Consider the following 16,417-nt stretch of genomic DNA (forward strand, 5'->3'; position numbering starts at 1 on the left):
ATTTTCCAGATATTTTCTTGAATGTGAAATATTATTTACAATTACAGTATCCCTAAAGATTCTGAGAGGATTCTCAGAATCTTTAGGGATACGGGCCCAGGTACACAGAGAAATGGGAGCTGTATTGAAATGCAAGCGTGTCAGGAAAGAGTGAAAAGGCAAAATGAGCAGCATCTGGCTGCATTTCAGTGATATTGGAGACCACAAAGCTGAGTGCAACATTTATACAGGAGATATACAGGAGACGCTGAGAGTAGAACTGATAAAATTAGGAGCTGGCTAAAGACAGACCCATTTTTATTTCCACCCATTTTCCATTGTGGAGGACAAAAGGTTTCAAACTGGTCCAGGTCTTAAACCTCACGTGTTCTTCCTAATAGCAGTAAATGGATAAAAATAAGGCTTTTATGAAAACACTGAATAAAACTTGCTGCATTTAAAAAGACTAAATGTACAGTTCAGTATTGAATATTACATAAAATAAACTATATATAAAGTGTGTCTGAATGGCAGAGATGCAGAAATATGTGCATGTAGCACAGAGCCACGGCTCAGTGTCTGAATGAGTCTCACAGACCTGAATGTGCTGTTGAAGCCATTTATAATTATAACGTAATTCTTTACTCGTTTGATCTGCTCCTTACCACAAGCCACCAGACGTAGAAGGTTTTGGACTTTTAACTATATTTTCTGAAGTTTTACAACTTTTCTTACTGTTAAAAAACTCGTTATGGCCATTCATGCTGTACAAAGTAATTAGACATGTGTGGTATCTACAGAAACGTCAGAATCTCAGCTAAAAGTTCACAAAACCATCTCAACAACCACCAAACAGCTGAAACAGCAGGTGAACAGATTACACAAAAAAGATGTAAACACAAATCCCCCTGATCATCTGTTTTTTAAACATGAAGCGTAGTTTTGGACGTTCATTTACTGCTGGTTCAGTGAATTTTGGTTGGACAGTGATGAAACCTGCAGCCTCAGAATCTGTGAGAAGTCTGCTTTTAGCACACAACAGCATTGTTGTGTTGTGTGCTGTGGATTCACCTCTGCAAACTCATCACTGTTTCACCATCATGTTTCTACTTGGACAATAACAAAGGAAGCAGTTCCCAGGAACTACTTCCTGTCTTGTTAACATAAGAGTATGTTGCCCTTCAAAACACCTCCACTTCTCCTCTTATTAGAGGACTGCCTTATTATTAATCTGCTAATTCTGTCAGTTGATGAAAGAAAAATGCTTGATCTCACCTGAGAGTTTCCAGTGTACAGTGTGGACTCTTCAGTCCTTCAGACAGAAGCTTCACGCCTGAATCCTTCAGGTTAATGTTACTCAGGTCCAGCTGTCTCAGATTAGAGGTCTGAGAGCTGAGACCTGAGGCCAGAGCTTCACAGCTTCTCTCTGACAGGTCACAGTGACTCAGTCTGAAAAATAACAGATAAACAATTACAAAAATAAAACACTTATGTTGAAGTGTAATGAGATACTATTATATTTAGCAATATTTCATCTTGTTTTGTCAGGAAACTGAGCACTGATGCAGAGCAACATGTGGAGAGAATCAGAGGAGAAGAAGTGAAGAGAGAACAGCAGTAAAACAACACTGAATTGTTCAGTGTGCTTTTGATATCAACAGAATGTGTCAAATTTCTTTATTTTGTATTTGTTTTAGTAGAATTGATGATTATCACTTAGATAACAACCACAGGCCAGGTCTAAATTGCACTTTGGTGACAGTTACACCCAGAAATATTTCAGAAACGTGGACAATTTGTGCTCCATTGTATTCAGTATTGAACAAACTAAGTACCGATGACCACTTAATATTTTTGATATTTTATTTGAGTTGTTCCACCTGATCTGTGTTAACTAGAATAAACATTTAAAAGCTAAAGCTATGATCACATAATTACTTACAGAGCTTTGTTGGAGGCTTTGACCACTGGCAGCAGCCTCAGAAGAGCCTTTTTAAAGGCTCATGTTCTCACTTAGATCATCGATTTCTACTTACATTTCATTCTGGGAAAAATGGAGATTACTTTGAAAACAAGAACTATTTTCCCCAAAAATCAGCCCTGGATTAGTAAATCACTCCAACATGTTCTCAGGCAGAAGAAGCTGTCTTGTTATGAGGGAGAGAAGAAAAGCAGCTAAAATCAGGTGTAAAAGTAAAGCAGAGGATGAGCTGAATAAAGGACACTCAAGGTTGACTCGGAAAGGAATGAAGTCCATGTTGGGGATGCAGAACAAGGACCAAAGATGAATGTGATGCTGAATCAGCAGAAGACTTGGACTCATTTGATTCCAGCTTTGATATCATTGATTTCAATGAAGAGCTTTGTGATTGTAGCAAAGGGCTGGTAGCTCTGAGAGTCCCACTGATGAGGTGTCTGTGAAGGTTCGCAGTCATCTAAAGAGCTTAGAAAAAAAGGCATCTGGACTTCTTTAAGTTTCTTGAAGACGTTTCACCTCTCATCCAAGAAGCTTCTTTATTTCTAGGGTCAAATAGTGGAGAGTCCCAGATTAGCCTGTGTACAAACAGACTTCAGCCATTTGAGTGTGAGTGTGCGTGGATGAGAGCACAAACAGGACACTCTGATCTCTGAATGTGTGTGACGCAGTGAAAAAGAGGATTGTACTGGATATACTGTGACTGACAAACAGAGTTTAAAGAGAAAGGTGTTTGGATTAAAATGGATTATGCTAAAGTGAACGTGCTAATGAAATCTGAACTGACTGAAATGTGAAGTGAAGATAATTGAGGTGTAAAAGAGAGAAACTTATAATAAGGTGGGGCTGGAGATCAAACACCTGATTGGTTGAGTAGATATCAGATCGACAGTTTAACAGTTTTCCCTGTGGATTATAACTTTAAGAAGATGTGACATTCATCAAGGAATCCTGCTCTCTGGATTATTTCCATCAACACTGAGCTGGATCACATCTACAGTGCTGGAAGTGCCCGTCTCACCACCAACCTCTCTGTGCACATTCACTTTTTAACCCTTTGTGAGACACTAAAGGTGTAAATCTGAGTATTTATCTATGTTAGTGCGAACACCTCTAATAGGTTGGTTTAGTCTTTCCAAGTCATATCTTCCCTTAGATCTGCGGTCCAGGCTCCTAAAATCATCCTAGTTTAACATCCACTACAATCTAGAGGAGAGCTGCACTAACAGGTGTGACTGATGAGATCTGACCTGCAAGGATACTCATGTTTATGCATATCAGGACAAGCAGGGAAGACCTGAACATCAACTCTGTCAGGCTGCCCGAGTCCTCTCACCCACATCAGCTCAGAACTCTGCATTATCTACTGAGTCAGACTCAGAGGATCAGGGATCAGAAGTTCTACAAAGAGTAGAACCAGACTTCCTGTATAGAGGTGTGTGGGCCTACTGATCCACAGTGTCAGCACAACTTTCACATCTCAGCACAACTAAAACATGTGACTGACCTCAGAGTTTCAAATCGACATCCTGGACTCTCCAGGAAACCACACAGATGCTTCACTCCTGGATCCTGCAGGTTGTTATTGTTACTCAGGTCCAGCACTCTCAGATGGGAGGGGTTGGACTTCAGTGCTGCTGCCAGATAATCACAGCTGATCTCTGACAAATCACAGTCCTTCAATCTGAATAAAAAATGAAAGATGTAAGTTTATTAGACAAAGTGTGAGCTTGAAATCATTCAGTGTTTCATCATCTGTTCAGAGCTGAAGAAGGTTCAGAATGTAGAAGTTTAGAAAATGGAAACTCCAAACAGCTGAAGCCAACAGGAAGCAGCTTCAAACAAACAAGAGAAAAAAAATGAATTTTTCACATTGAAGTCGTACATTTATCATAAAGTTGTCAAGTTTTGCTGTGTGAAATAAAAAACTGAACAGGACTCCTCAGAGTTGAACCCTCTGCACAGAGGTTCAGGTTTCTATTCAGGTCCCAAAGTGCAGAACAACAAGGTTTCAAACAGCTTCGTTCCAGCAGCATCAGCCACAGAAATGCAGAGATAATTCTTTGGATCTCTTGGTTGTGTTGTATGATGCTGTGTTTGCATATGTGGTGTCTGTGTTGCTTTGTGAGGATGGATCACCCATTTACTGCAGCCCCAGATAAACAGAGCTGGACCTGAACCTGGTAGCTTCACTTAGAAGACACTTGTGACGGGAACGTGTGAGAAGTTTTGAGCAGACAAGTGTTGATTTTGAGTCTGGGACGAGGTCTCCACAGTCTTTGTGGAGATCCACATTCTGCGTACTGCCTGTGAGAAGCTGCAGACATTTCTCCTCCAAATCCACTGAGCAGCTGCTCGTGGTGGTATTAGCTTCATGTGTGCGTGTTAGCATTAAGCCTCGGTGACACTCTGCTGTGGACACGGTCACAGCTGGACGCGTGATGGATGAGTCGTCCTTCCTGTTAAACTTCTTTGAGGTGAGCTTGAAGCTGCTGCTTGGGGCGCATGCACAGCTGGTTATTGTACTGGAAATGTTCTGCAGACGAGTCCACGTGCTCACAACAAAGCTCAGTGTGGACGACGCTGTGCACGCTCCAATGCTGATTGGTTAGAAAGTGGGCGGGAACAGGGAAGAGAGCGACAGCAGTGTTCAGCACAAACACAAAGGATCAAAGAAGAAGAACATGACAAGCTCAGATGGAGGCTGCAGTGGACACTTTTCATTGTTTTAACATTCGCTTTCACTTCAGCTTCACCAACAACAGCACAAGCAGAGCAGCCCACTGACTGCGTGGCCGTGACGGCGCCCCCTGGTGACTGTAAACCACTACAACATGTAGACGGCCGTCTGCTGCTCATTTCTTTGCCACCATCACAGGAGCTCTTTATCATGTTCTACACTCTCATTGGTTCTTTGTGTGCTTGTTTTTTAGAACAGTAGTCATTGTGATTGTTCAAAGAAGACAGTCAGCTGTGACTATATGTAGCTCCTACAGCAGTGATTGGAATAACTACTGAAGCTAATCCAGTATCAAAGCTCAGGAATCAGCAGCTCCCACCTCGTTTTCTTTGAACAACTATTTTTAGCTGCTGTGTTTTTGTGTTTCTGCGGACCTCAGACATCCTGCTGCTCTGGAGAACTGAAGCTCTAAAGGCTTCAGCCTTTATCTCCAAGAAACAAAGCTGATCATGGAGACCCAGCAGGTCAGCTGATCTGTGGACAGCACCAGCATCTTTAAGTAAGTCTGAGAGGTGAGCAGTCTTTGGAAGCCTTTACTGTCTGATAGTCTCAGAGCAGGATTTGGATCATTATTTGGCTTTTCTTCTATTATTATGTTTAGTTTCTGCTTCACAGATATTCTCTGAGATGTTCTCTGAAATGTTTCCCACTGTTGGACAAACTTTCACAGTTTCTTCATAAAGGAGATCTCCTGTGCAGTCCATCTGTGATAATATGTTAAACACTGAATTATGATTCATATCTGAATGTACTGACTGTTAATTATTGATGAGAACATAATCAGTAAATATAAATATGTTTGAGTTTGGCTTTGATGAATCAGAATAAAAGTAATAAAATAAGGATTTTAGAGACAGGCCGAACTCAGGCCAGCTGACAGCCTGTGTACAAACAGACTTCAGCCATATGAGAGTGAGTGTGAGTGAATGAGAGCACACACAGGACACTCTGATCTCTGAATGTGTGTGACGCAGTGAAAAAGAGGATTGTACTGGATATACTGTGACTGACAAACAGAGTTTAAAGAGAAAGGTGTTTGGATTAAAATGGATTATGCTAAAGTGAACGTGCTAATGAAATCTGAACTGACTGAAATGTAAAGTGAAGATTATTCATTATTTACTGAGTCAGACTCAGAGGATCAGGGATCAGAAGTTCTACAAAGAGTAGAACCAAACTTCCTGTATAGAGGTGTGTGGGCCTACTGATCCACAGTGTCAGCACAACTTTCACATCATATTCATCTCAGCACAACTAGAACATGTGACTGACCTCAGAGTTTCAAGTCCACATCCTGGACTCTCCAGGAAACCACACAGATGCTTCACTCCTGAATCCTGCAGGTTGTTATTGTTACTCAGGTCCAGCTCTCTCAGATGGGAGGGGTTGGACTTCAGTGCTGCTGCCAGATAATCACAGCTGATCTCTGACAAACCACAGTCCATCAATCTGTATGAAGAATGAAAGATGTAAGTTTACTAGACAAAGTGTGAGCTTGAAATCATTCAGTGTTTCATCATCTGTTCAGAGCTGAAGAAGGTTCAGAATGTAGAAGTTTAGAAAATGGAAACTCCAAACAGCTGAAGCCAACAGGAAGCAGCTTCAAGCTTTTTGCTCACGGTGCACCATGTAAAACCGGTTAAAACCAATAAATAAATGTTTAAAAAAAAAAAGGAAGCAGCTTCAAACAAACACAACAAGAGAAAAAACTGAATGTTTCACATTAAAACCCCTGGGGAGCCCTGTGCTCATTTTTGTACATGTTAGTTTTACAGTTACAAGCCATTTGCACTGTGTTGAATGGAATATAGCCAAATTCTCTAAAAAAAAGTTTGGTATAATTTCATTTCAAAATTCAAGTCTGACTTCCTTAAATTAGCTTCAGTGGCTAAGCTAACAATAAACTAGCTCTTAAGGCCCTAGTGGCCGTTTTGGGCACATTGAAACCCATTATAAACGCTATTTTTCACTGCAAATTAATTACCCTTAATGTGTTCGTGATGTCTGCACTTCCGGTTTCATTTTGAACTAGAGGCCTTAGAATTGTAATTTTTTTATTTGGCCACCGGGTGGCGCCCTTGCTCCACATTTGACGCCTGCTCGAACATACACCTTTTCCAGCGGGCGGCTCGAGACAGACACCCGGGAGAGGCAGACTGATTCCCCGCGTGCAGCAGCAGCTTGGCCGGCTGCTCGTTCGGGACCATTTTCTGCCCTTAGGGCCGTTAGAGGGTGCATTTTTTTTAATCAACAGGAAATGACATATTTGTTGTCACGTGGTATCGGACGTATGCGCTGGAGACACGGAGACCCAAGCAAGAATGCCCCGGGGCTGCTCGACACGTACCCGCGAGAGAGGCACTCCTCCCGGGGAGCCTCAGCAGCTTGGCCGGCTGGAGACCATTTTCTGGTCCTGAAAAAAAAATTAAAAGTGGATCGAAATGATTGTTGGTGCCAATCTTTGGTCCATCTAAAGGCCTAATTATAATAACAATCAAATATTACTTCAAATGTTTTTTTTTGAAAATATTTAGTTTTTGTTTTTTGGGGCTAAAAAACAGGGCGCTCATGTAATACAACTGGGATTTAAAGGGTTAAAACAACGAAAATATAATTAAAACTTTATATGAATATTTCAGGGAGAAGTAGTTTTAAAAGACTGACCAATTTAAAGTGGAAAAAAATATGAATATAAAGTTTTTATAGCACCTTTTGGGGAATGTACATTTTTGGTCCCTAGGGCCTTTAAAGGGTGCATTTTTTTAGGGCCACACAAGGGTTTAAAGTCGTACATTTCTCATAAAAACAGGAAAAAGACTTGAAAAAGTCGTGTTTTTACTTCCAGGAACAACAAGGCTTCACTTTTAAAGGTGAAGTGTGAAAGAAATGGACATATTTGAAGTCCAACACCTTTTTCCAGTCACATTATTAAAGCAGACAAACTACAAGCTCATTTTCATTCCAACAAGTCATCTTCTGACCTGGACTAACAACACTGGTCTCTATGTGCAGCTGGCTGTGAGACCAGTGCTCAGGGAGCGTCTACAAAGGGCAACACTGAAAGAACATCACACACTCATTTGAGGAAATATGATGAAATGTTGTGTATTAGCAGCAAGTTATTGAATCATTTTCCTCAGAAACCAAACAAAATGATTGACAAACATGTTTTTACAAACTCAGTGTTGGACTTGGATCAGCAGGATAAGCTGATGTTTAAAGGCATTTGAGTCTCGCTGTATGAGAGTCCAGTTATTACTCAATATTTATGGATGATGTTCTTTCAGTGTTGCACTTTGTAGACGCTCCCTGAGCCTCACAGCCAGCTGCACATGGACCAGCTGACATTACCCAGCATTAGAGGCGGGTGTAAAAAAATGGATTTTCCTATTTAAATGGTTTTAATTTGAATAAAACGATGTTGATTCATTCAAGCCTGAATCGATGTTTAATATAAATGTATTTTGCCAGAATCTCAGGTTAAAGCTCCCAAAAGTATTTCAACAACAAGCAAACAGATAAAACAGTAAATGAGAGCAGTAAATGAGAGCTTCTCCTCTGCTCTTCTCCCTGTACACCAACTGCTGCACCTCCACCCACCAGTCTGTCAAGCTAATCAAGTTCGCAGATGACACCACCGTCATTGGGCTCATCTCTGACGGGGATGAGTCTGCCTACAGGAGGGAGGTTGAACGTCTGGTGTCCTGGTGCAGCCACAACAACCTGGTGCTGAATGCCCAGAAGACAGTGGAGATTATTGTGGACTTCAGGAAGCACACAGCCCCACTCCCCCCCATCATCCTGACTGACACCCCCATCACCTCTGTGGACTCATTCCGCTTCCTGGGTACCACCATCACCCAGGACCTGAAGTGGGAGCCCACCATCACCTCCGTCATCAAGAAAGCCCAGCAGAGGATGTACTTCCTGAGGCAGCTGAAGAAATTCAACCTGCCAACACGGACGATGATGCAGTTCTACACTGCAATCATCGAGTCCATCCTCACCTCCTCCATCACCGTGTGGTACGCTGGAGCCACTATCAGGGACAAACAGAGACTGCAGCGTGTTGTGCGCTCTGCTGAGAAGGTGATTGGCTGCAGACTCCCATCTCTGCAGGACCTGTACACCTCCAGGACACTGCGGCGTGCAGCCCGGATCTCAGCTGACCCTTCTCACCCTGGACACAGTCTGTTTGACCTGCTCCCCTCAGGCAGGAGGCTCCGGTCCATTCGCACCAGAACCTCTCGCCACAAGAACAGTTTCTTCCCCTCTGCTGTTGGACACATGAACAATAACCACATGACTGTCCCCGCCACTCACACATGACCCTACGCTGTGTCACTGCATCATTTCATGTCTGGCACTGATCACCACCTGCACTCATGTATATATCCTTCTACGTAGCACTCTTAATTCTTATTCTCATGTATATATCTCATGTATATCTCATGCACATATCTTTCTTTCTACATAGCACTTTAATTCTTATTGTTTGCACTGAAGCACCGCAGCAAATTCCTAATGTTGTAAACCTCAACATCTGGCAATAAACCCATTCTGATTCTGATTCTGATTCTGATTCTAAACACACAAAGATGGAAACACAGAGCGTGGATCGTTCACTCGACGGCACGTACACGGACACGCCGTCGGGGCTGAAAGTGGACAGCTCACAGATCCTGAAGCTGCAGGTTTCATCTGTCTCCAACCAAAACTGACTGAACCAGCAGCAGAAGAAGATCCAAACTACGCTTTACGTTTGATGAACATCGTCATGAATTCTCTCTGACTTTGACGTTTACTTCCTGCACAGCTCTCTCTCTCTCAGTGTACTTCAAGAACAGTTTACCTTCAAAAATCTGTTTCCTGCATTATTCACTGCTTATTACGCACCAGTCTGCTGTTGTGTTCACTGCTGTCGGCCTCTGAAAACAAAGCCTCATTTCTGCTGTTCAATACTGAAGAAATTTAGACCTTTTAAAATGATGACAGATTACAAACTCTCAGCTGTGTCTGTAATCAAACCTCTGTAACTTTGCTTCACTTCAGCAGCATCAGGTCATGTTCACATGTTGATTCATGGTTTGCTTCAGGTTTTGATCGACTGCAGAAGATTTTGAAGGTTATCTGCTATAAAAAGCCAGAAGAGGAAAATCTGCTTCATGTGTTTCTGTTTGATCCTCAGTGACTTTGACACAAAGGCCTCTGCTGTGATGATCACACCTCTGATCAAGTCTCACAGTGTCAGCTTTGTTTTTATACATATGGATATGTGCTGATAAATGATCAGAATTATAATATTTCCCACTGTCTGCTGTGTGCCGTGACCTTTGACCTGCTAAAGACAGTCAGCTGTGGATTATTCATTGTTGTGTCTGATACTTAGAACTGTGAGGAAGAAGCTACACAGTTAATCAGGGTCCCCTCTCTCTGAATCAGGAAAGGTGTGGACCGCGGGCCATACGTTGAGTATCACTGTTTGAAATGCAAACATTGTTCTGCTGCAGTCAATGGACTAAACCAGAGAAGAAGAAAACAGACTTTACCATGAAGATCCTCAGTGTGGATCAGTATAATATCAGCCTGATGTCTGCAGTTTAGTGTCAGCACAACTTTCACATCATATTCATCTCAGCACAACTAAAACATGCTGACTGACCTCAGAGTTTCAAGTCCACATCCTGGACTCTCCAGGAAACCACACAGATGCTTCACTCCTGAATCCTGCAGGCTGTTATTGTTACTCAGGTCCAGCTCTCTCAGATGGGAGGGGTTGGACTTCAGTGCTGCTGCCAGATAATCACAGCTGATCTTTGACAAACCACAGCCCCACAATCTGTATAAAGAATGAAAGATGTAAGTGTATTAGACAAAGTGTGAGCTTAAAATCATTCAGTGTTTCATCATCTGTTCAGAGCTGAAGAAGGTTCAGAATGTAGAAGTTTAGAAAATGGAAACTCCAAACAGCTGAAGCCAACAGGAAGCAGCTTCAAACAAACACAACAAGAGAAAAAACTGAACATTTCACATTAAAGTCGTACATTTATCATAAAAACATGAAAAAGTCGTGTTTTTCCTTCCAGGAACAACAAGGCTTCACTTTTAAAGGTGAAGTGTGAAAGAAATGGACATATTTGAAGTCCAACACCTTTTTCCAGTCACATTATTAAAGCAGACAAACTACAAGCTCATTTTCATTTCAACAAGTCATCTTCTGACCCTTTATTATTATTGTTATTATTCAATATTCATGGAGGATATTTTTAAATTAGGCTCAAATATGTGACAGACATTTCATCCCATGTCAGGTTGGCCTCATCCTGGTCCGGATTATCCAGCACACACTCTGACCACAGGCCCAGGGGCCACGCACAGCTGGGCTCCATCCAAGAGACAGGAAACAAACCAACACAATAATAAAAAGCACCATGTGATCTTCTTACATCTTCAAGACAAACATAGTAAAAACATGAGCATATTTGTTTCCTGATAAAATGATGTGACAGGTAGAAGTAAAGTAAAGTGGTGGTGTTACAGCCTTTCTCCCCTCTGCTGCCGAGGCTGTTAGTCTCTCCCAAACTCAGCTACAGGACTTCCAAATGAATGAAAGCAGCAGAAGTGGCTTTACAAATGAAACCACAGTGACAGACAGCAATTAAGAATCTCCTAAACAATCCAAAGATAAGAAAAGTTCACCTGCCAATTCTATAAAGCTTGGTTGTTTATACAATAATATCATTTAATGATCAGCAGTGGGGATGTTTGGATCCTGACCTGACAGTTTCCAGTGTACAATGTGGACTCTGCAGTGCAGCAGACAGAAGCTTCACCCCTGAATCCCACAGGTCATTGTTACTCAGGTCCAGCTCTTTCAGACTAGAGGACTGGGAGTTGAGAACTGAGGACAGAGCATCACAGCTTCTCTCTGAGAGGTTACAGCCACTCAGTCTGGAAGAAAACAAACAAACAAATTAATTAAATCAGTCAAATGAAAGATTTTTTTAACGCCAGCATGCAATACAATTATTGGTTAACTAAATAGCTTCATTAAAACACAACTCTTCTTCTATAGCAGCACTTACTCCTTGTAAGCTCCACCTGCTCCACCTTCTGAGTCAGTTGTTCACACCAAAGAAAGCCACCATCAGCTCATGCGGCTAACATACCGGCGCCAGCTGTGGTCTCAAGGCTGGAGCTGAACATAACAAATCTCACCCTGATAATAGACGGTGTTTAGACTGTTCCTTCCCATCCTAAGCATGCTTATCCCCTCCCGGTGCAGACGGTGGGTCGAGGGGACCAGCGCAAATGCTGCAGGCCCAGATGCACTGTCTACACCGGCTGTCTCTCACCTTTTACCCATCCCTGCTGCTTGTCATGTGTTTCTATGGCGCATTGGGTGGCTGTAGCTTAGGTGGTAGAGCAGGTCATCTACTGATCGGAAGGTTGGTGGTTCGATTCCCGGCTTCCCCTAGTCTGCATGCCAAATATCCTTGGGCAAGATACTAACCCGAAATTGCTCTCCGATGCATTCATCGGAGTATGAATGTGTGTGAATGTCAGTTGTGCTTGTGCGAATGGGTGTGAATGGGTGAATGCACAAGTTGTGTAAAGCGCTTTGAGTGCTCAGAAGAGTGGAAAAGCGCTATATAAGAACTAGTCCATTTACCATTTACCATTTAAGAGTTTTCATGTGCTCTGCGCTAAGGTCATATTTTTCTGTTCTCAAACTGATCTCCCTGCTGGAGCTCAGTCTGGGAGGAGTTCTTTTTTCTCCTCATCTTTCCTGCTGTTGAGCATTTTCCGCTGTTCGGTTCCGGGTCGCTGCTCTAGCGGCTGACCGGCCAGCTACCTAGCCTGACCTGTCTCCCCAATGTGATGTTTGTGTATTGTATGTACGGTTGGAAAGCTCAGTATCCTAATTGCCCCTTGAAAATAAATACAGTGTTCTGAATCTGAACTTTACATGAGAGAGATGGAAGATGATGAAGGGGAAGAGTTTTCAGAACTCGAGGCCTTTTGTCTTCACTGTATAGGACAAAGAAGACAGGAAGGGAGGGAGAAGTGAGGAGAATAACACATAGGAAATGGTCTTGGGCAGACTCAAACCAGGCCCTGAAGTCACGACTCTAACCTTCAGTGCATGGGTCACCTGCTCAGCCAGGTAAGCTACAGCAGTCAGCAGTGTGTGAGTTAATTTGAAGACAATGATGACCATAAGTCAGGTAAAAAAAATACTATTATCAACCAACAAGGGGAAAACAGTGAGCTTGAATGGCCAAGCTTTGACCAAGGGTGGCTCACTCCTCGGTCTTCTTGCACAAGGAGTGAACCACCCTGCATGGCTATCAATGTGGTGCAACCAAGGCCATCATACAGTACAGGCCATCCAAGCTGATTTTAACTTTTCCTCCCAGATACCACCTTAGAAATCATCTAGATTAGGATATGTTGGCTGTTCTAGATCCAATCACAACAAACAGAGAGCTGCTGTGTGTCCAAGGTGAACAGGAAGAATATATACATGCATAAAGTCAATAAAGTCAGAAGGTTTGCTTTAGACTGTGCTGCAGTTTATCATCAAACAGGCACCATGCTGCCAACAAATGGCATCAAGTCTGACTTGAGGTTTTTGTTCTTTTTTTTAAATCAAGATTAAATTTTATAGCAACCACAGCAGAGATGACCAGGGAAGGTGTGCTTGAGGGGATATAGCTACAACAGCTGGTTTCAGACTGAAGATGAACTGAGGTGCTGCACCCAAGTCTGCAGGTTCAGGGAGGGACAAACATCTGCTGCAACCAGATTGGAGTGAGAGGAGAGAGCAGGCCAACAACAACAAAGAAACAACAAACACACTGTGGAAGACCAAAGCAGAGTTTAGTTTAAAGTGGAACTAAGGATGTTTCTCTGGCTGCCAGGATTCACTGAGTAATTCAAATGCTTTCTTTAATGCAGGACCCACCATGCATGTAAAAGCAAGTGTTTCACCAACATTTGTGACTAAACATAGACCTGCAGTAGAAATGTATCTAGGAGCATACATGTGAATATAAAGTATCACAACATCAGGCACATGCAGCCTAAGTGTTTAAACAAAGACTGATAACATAACAGCAGCGGTGATGATCAGAGTTTATGGTGAATCCAGTGTCTCGAGTTCTGGAGGCATCAAAGAGGTCACAGTTGTATTGGAGAAATCCCCAAACTTTACAAATTCATACAAAGACAGAAAACCTGGTGAAATAAATTACTGACACAGTTGGATGTTAAAAGTAAAGACATGAGTACAAATGTACTTACAGAGCTTTGTTGGAGGCTTTGACCACTGGCAGCAGCCTCAGAAGAGCCTCCTCTGAAGCAGAGTATTTCTTCAGGTCAAACACATCCAGATCTTCTTCTGATGACAGTAAGATGAAGACCAGAGCTGACCACTGAGCAGGAGACAGTTCATCTGTGGAGAGACTTCCTGATCTCAGGGACTGTTGGATCTCCTCCACTAGAGAACGATCATTCAGTTCATTCAGACAGTGGAACAGATTGATGCTTTTCTCTGCAGACAGATTCTCACTGAGCTTCTTCTTGATGTACTGGACTGTTTTCTTATTGGTCTGTGAGCTACTTCCTGTCTGTGTCAGCAGACCTCGTAGGAGAGTCTGATTGGTCTGCAGTGAAAGACCCAGGAGGAAGCGGAGGAACAAGTCCAGGTGTCCATTTGGACTCTCTAAGGCCTTGTTCACAGCACTCTGGTGGAGAGATTGAAGTTTTGGTTTGTTAAATAGTTTAGACCATGTAGAGGTTGTTTGTTGTTCTTCCAGCAGATTGAGTCCAGAGTTGATGAAGGTCAGATGGACATGAAGAGCAGCCAGAAACTCCTGAACACTCAGATGGATGAAGCAGAACACCTTGTCCTGGTACAGTCCTCTCTCCTCTTTAAAGATCTGTGTGAACACTCCTGAGTACACTGAGGCTGCTCTGATATCGATGCCACACTCTGTCAGGTCTGATTCATAGAAGATCAGGTTTCCTTTCTGTAGCTGATCAAAAGCCAGTTTTCCCAGAGACTCCATCATCTTCCTGCTCTCTGGACTCCAGTGTGGATCTGTCTCAGCTCCTCCATCATACTTGAACTTCTTCACTTTGGCCTGAACCACCAGGAAGTGGATGTACATCTCAGTCAGGGTCTTGGGCAGCTGTCCTCCCTCTCTGGTTTCCAGCACATCCTCCAGAACTGTAGCAGTGATCCAGCAGAAGACTGGGATATGGCACATGATGTGGAGGCTTCGTGATGTCTTGATGTGGGAGATGATGCTGCTGGCCTGCTCCTCATCTCTGAATCTCTTCCTGAAGTACTCCTCCTTCTGTGGGTCAGTGAACCCTCTGACCTCTGTCACCATGCCGACACAGTCAGGAGGGATCTGATTGGCTGCTGCAGGTCGTGTGGTTATCCAGAGGCGAGCAGAGGGAAGCAGTTTCCCCCTGATGAGGTTTATCAGCAGCACATCCACTGAGGTGGACTTTCTAGGGTCAGTTAGGATTGTAGTTTTGTGGAAGTCCAGAGGAAGTCGACACTCATCCAGACCATCAAAGATGAACACAACCTGAAAGTCTTCAAAGCTGCAGATTCCTGCTTCTTTGGTTTCAGTAAAGAAGTGATGAACAAGTCCCACCAAGCTGAACTTTTCCTCTTTCAGCACATTCAGCTCTCTGAAAGTGAATGGAAATATGAACTGGATGTCCTGGTTGGCTTTGTCTTCAGCCCAGTCCAGGCTGTATTTCTGTGTTAAGACTGTTTTCCCAATGCCAGCCACTCCCTTTGTCAGCACTGTTCTGATTGGTTCATCTCTTCCAGGTGAGGCTTTAAAGATGTCTTCTTGTCTGATTGTTGTTTCTGGTCTGTCTGGTTTCCTGGATGCTGTTTCAATCTGTCTGACCTCATGTTCATCATTGACCTCTGCAGTCCCTCCCTCTGTGATGTAGAGCTCTGTGTAGATCTGATTCAGGAGGGTTGGGTTTCCTGCTTTAGCGATGCCCTCAAACACACACTGGAACTTCTTCTTCAGGGTGGATTTAAGGTTACGCTGACAAACTGCAGCTTGAAGTTCTGAATGAGAAGAAAAATAAACACTCAATTCCAAAAAGAACTAATCTTTAAAACATGTTGCTCCATCTTCCATCTCTGGAAAATGTTCATTTATCCAGCAGCTTAAATCTTTAGATAAATCCTCTTACTGCTCTGCAGACGGTCAGCCAGCTCCTCCTGCTTCATTCTCCTCAGGAAGTCCACTGTGATCTTCACAAATGCCTCTCTGCTGCTGCTCCTCTGACTCTCTAAGCATTCTGGGTAATCTGGACTCAGAACCTTCTGGATCTTCTTCAGCTCGTTCTTCACAAAAGTGATGATGTTGTCCTCCAGCAGCTGGAACAGAATATTTATGAATGAGCCAATCAGACTGAAATCATGGAGCCAAACATCAGATCCATGTTGGACACACTGACGATCCACTGGTCTACAAAGAGCAGCGTGGAGATGACTGTGAACAGAACAGATGTAACAGTAGTTGTTGTACATGTACAGACCATAAATATGGAGTCCAGCTGTGTTTGATGCTGCTGGGCAGACTGACCACTGGGAACCTCTGAGCTCTGCTGGTCCACTCTGTGGAGGAACCATGAAGGATTAGATCAACACAGGATAAAGATCCAGGAGTTTCTGCTCA

General features: G+C 43.0%; 1 protein-coding gene across 1 annotated transcript in view; it reads right to left on the reverse strand.

Moving 5' to 3' along the window:
- The window catches only part of LOC146577005 (NACHT, LRR and PYD domains-containing protein 12-like), a 69,651-nt gene extending 58,568 nt beyond the window's left edge, over window positions 1-11,083 (reverse strand). Inside the window, exons 1-5 of the mRNA XM_085267611.1 lie at window positions 10,989-11,083; window positions 10,357-10,533; window positions 5,967-6,143; window positions 3,462-3,638; window positions 1,255-1,428 (exon numbers count right to left, since the gene is read on the reverse strand). Of these exons, the coding sequence (XP_085123737.1) occupies window positions 1,255-1,428; window positions 3,462-3,638; window positions 5,967-6,143; window positions 10,357-10,533; window positions 10,989-11,083 (800 nt within the window). The remainder of the gene's footprint in view (window positions 1-1,254; window positions 1,429-3,461; window positions 3,639-5,966; window positions 6,144-10,356; window positions 10,534-10,988) is intronic.
- Between the last annotated feature and the right edge of the window lie 5,334 nt (window positions 11,084-16,417).

This window comes from Mchenga conophoros, linkage group LG3 (genome assembly GCF_057382185.1).
Source record: "Mchenga conophoros isolate Kocher_MC1m ecotype Shallow Benthic linkage group LG3, M_conophoros_male_GT1.1, whole genome shotgun sequence".
NCBI lineage: Eukaryota > Metazoa > Chordata > Actinopteri > Cichliformes > Cichlidae > Mchenga > Mchenga conophoros.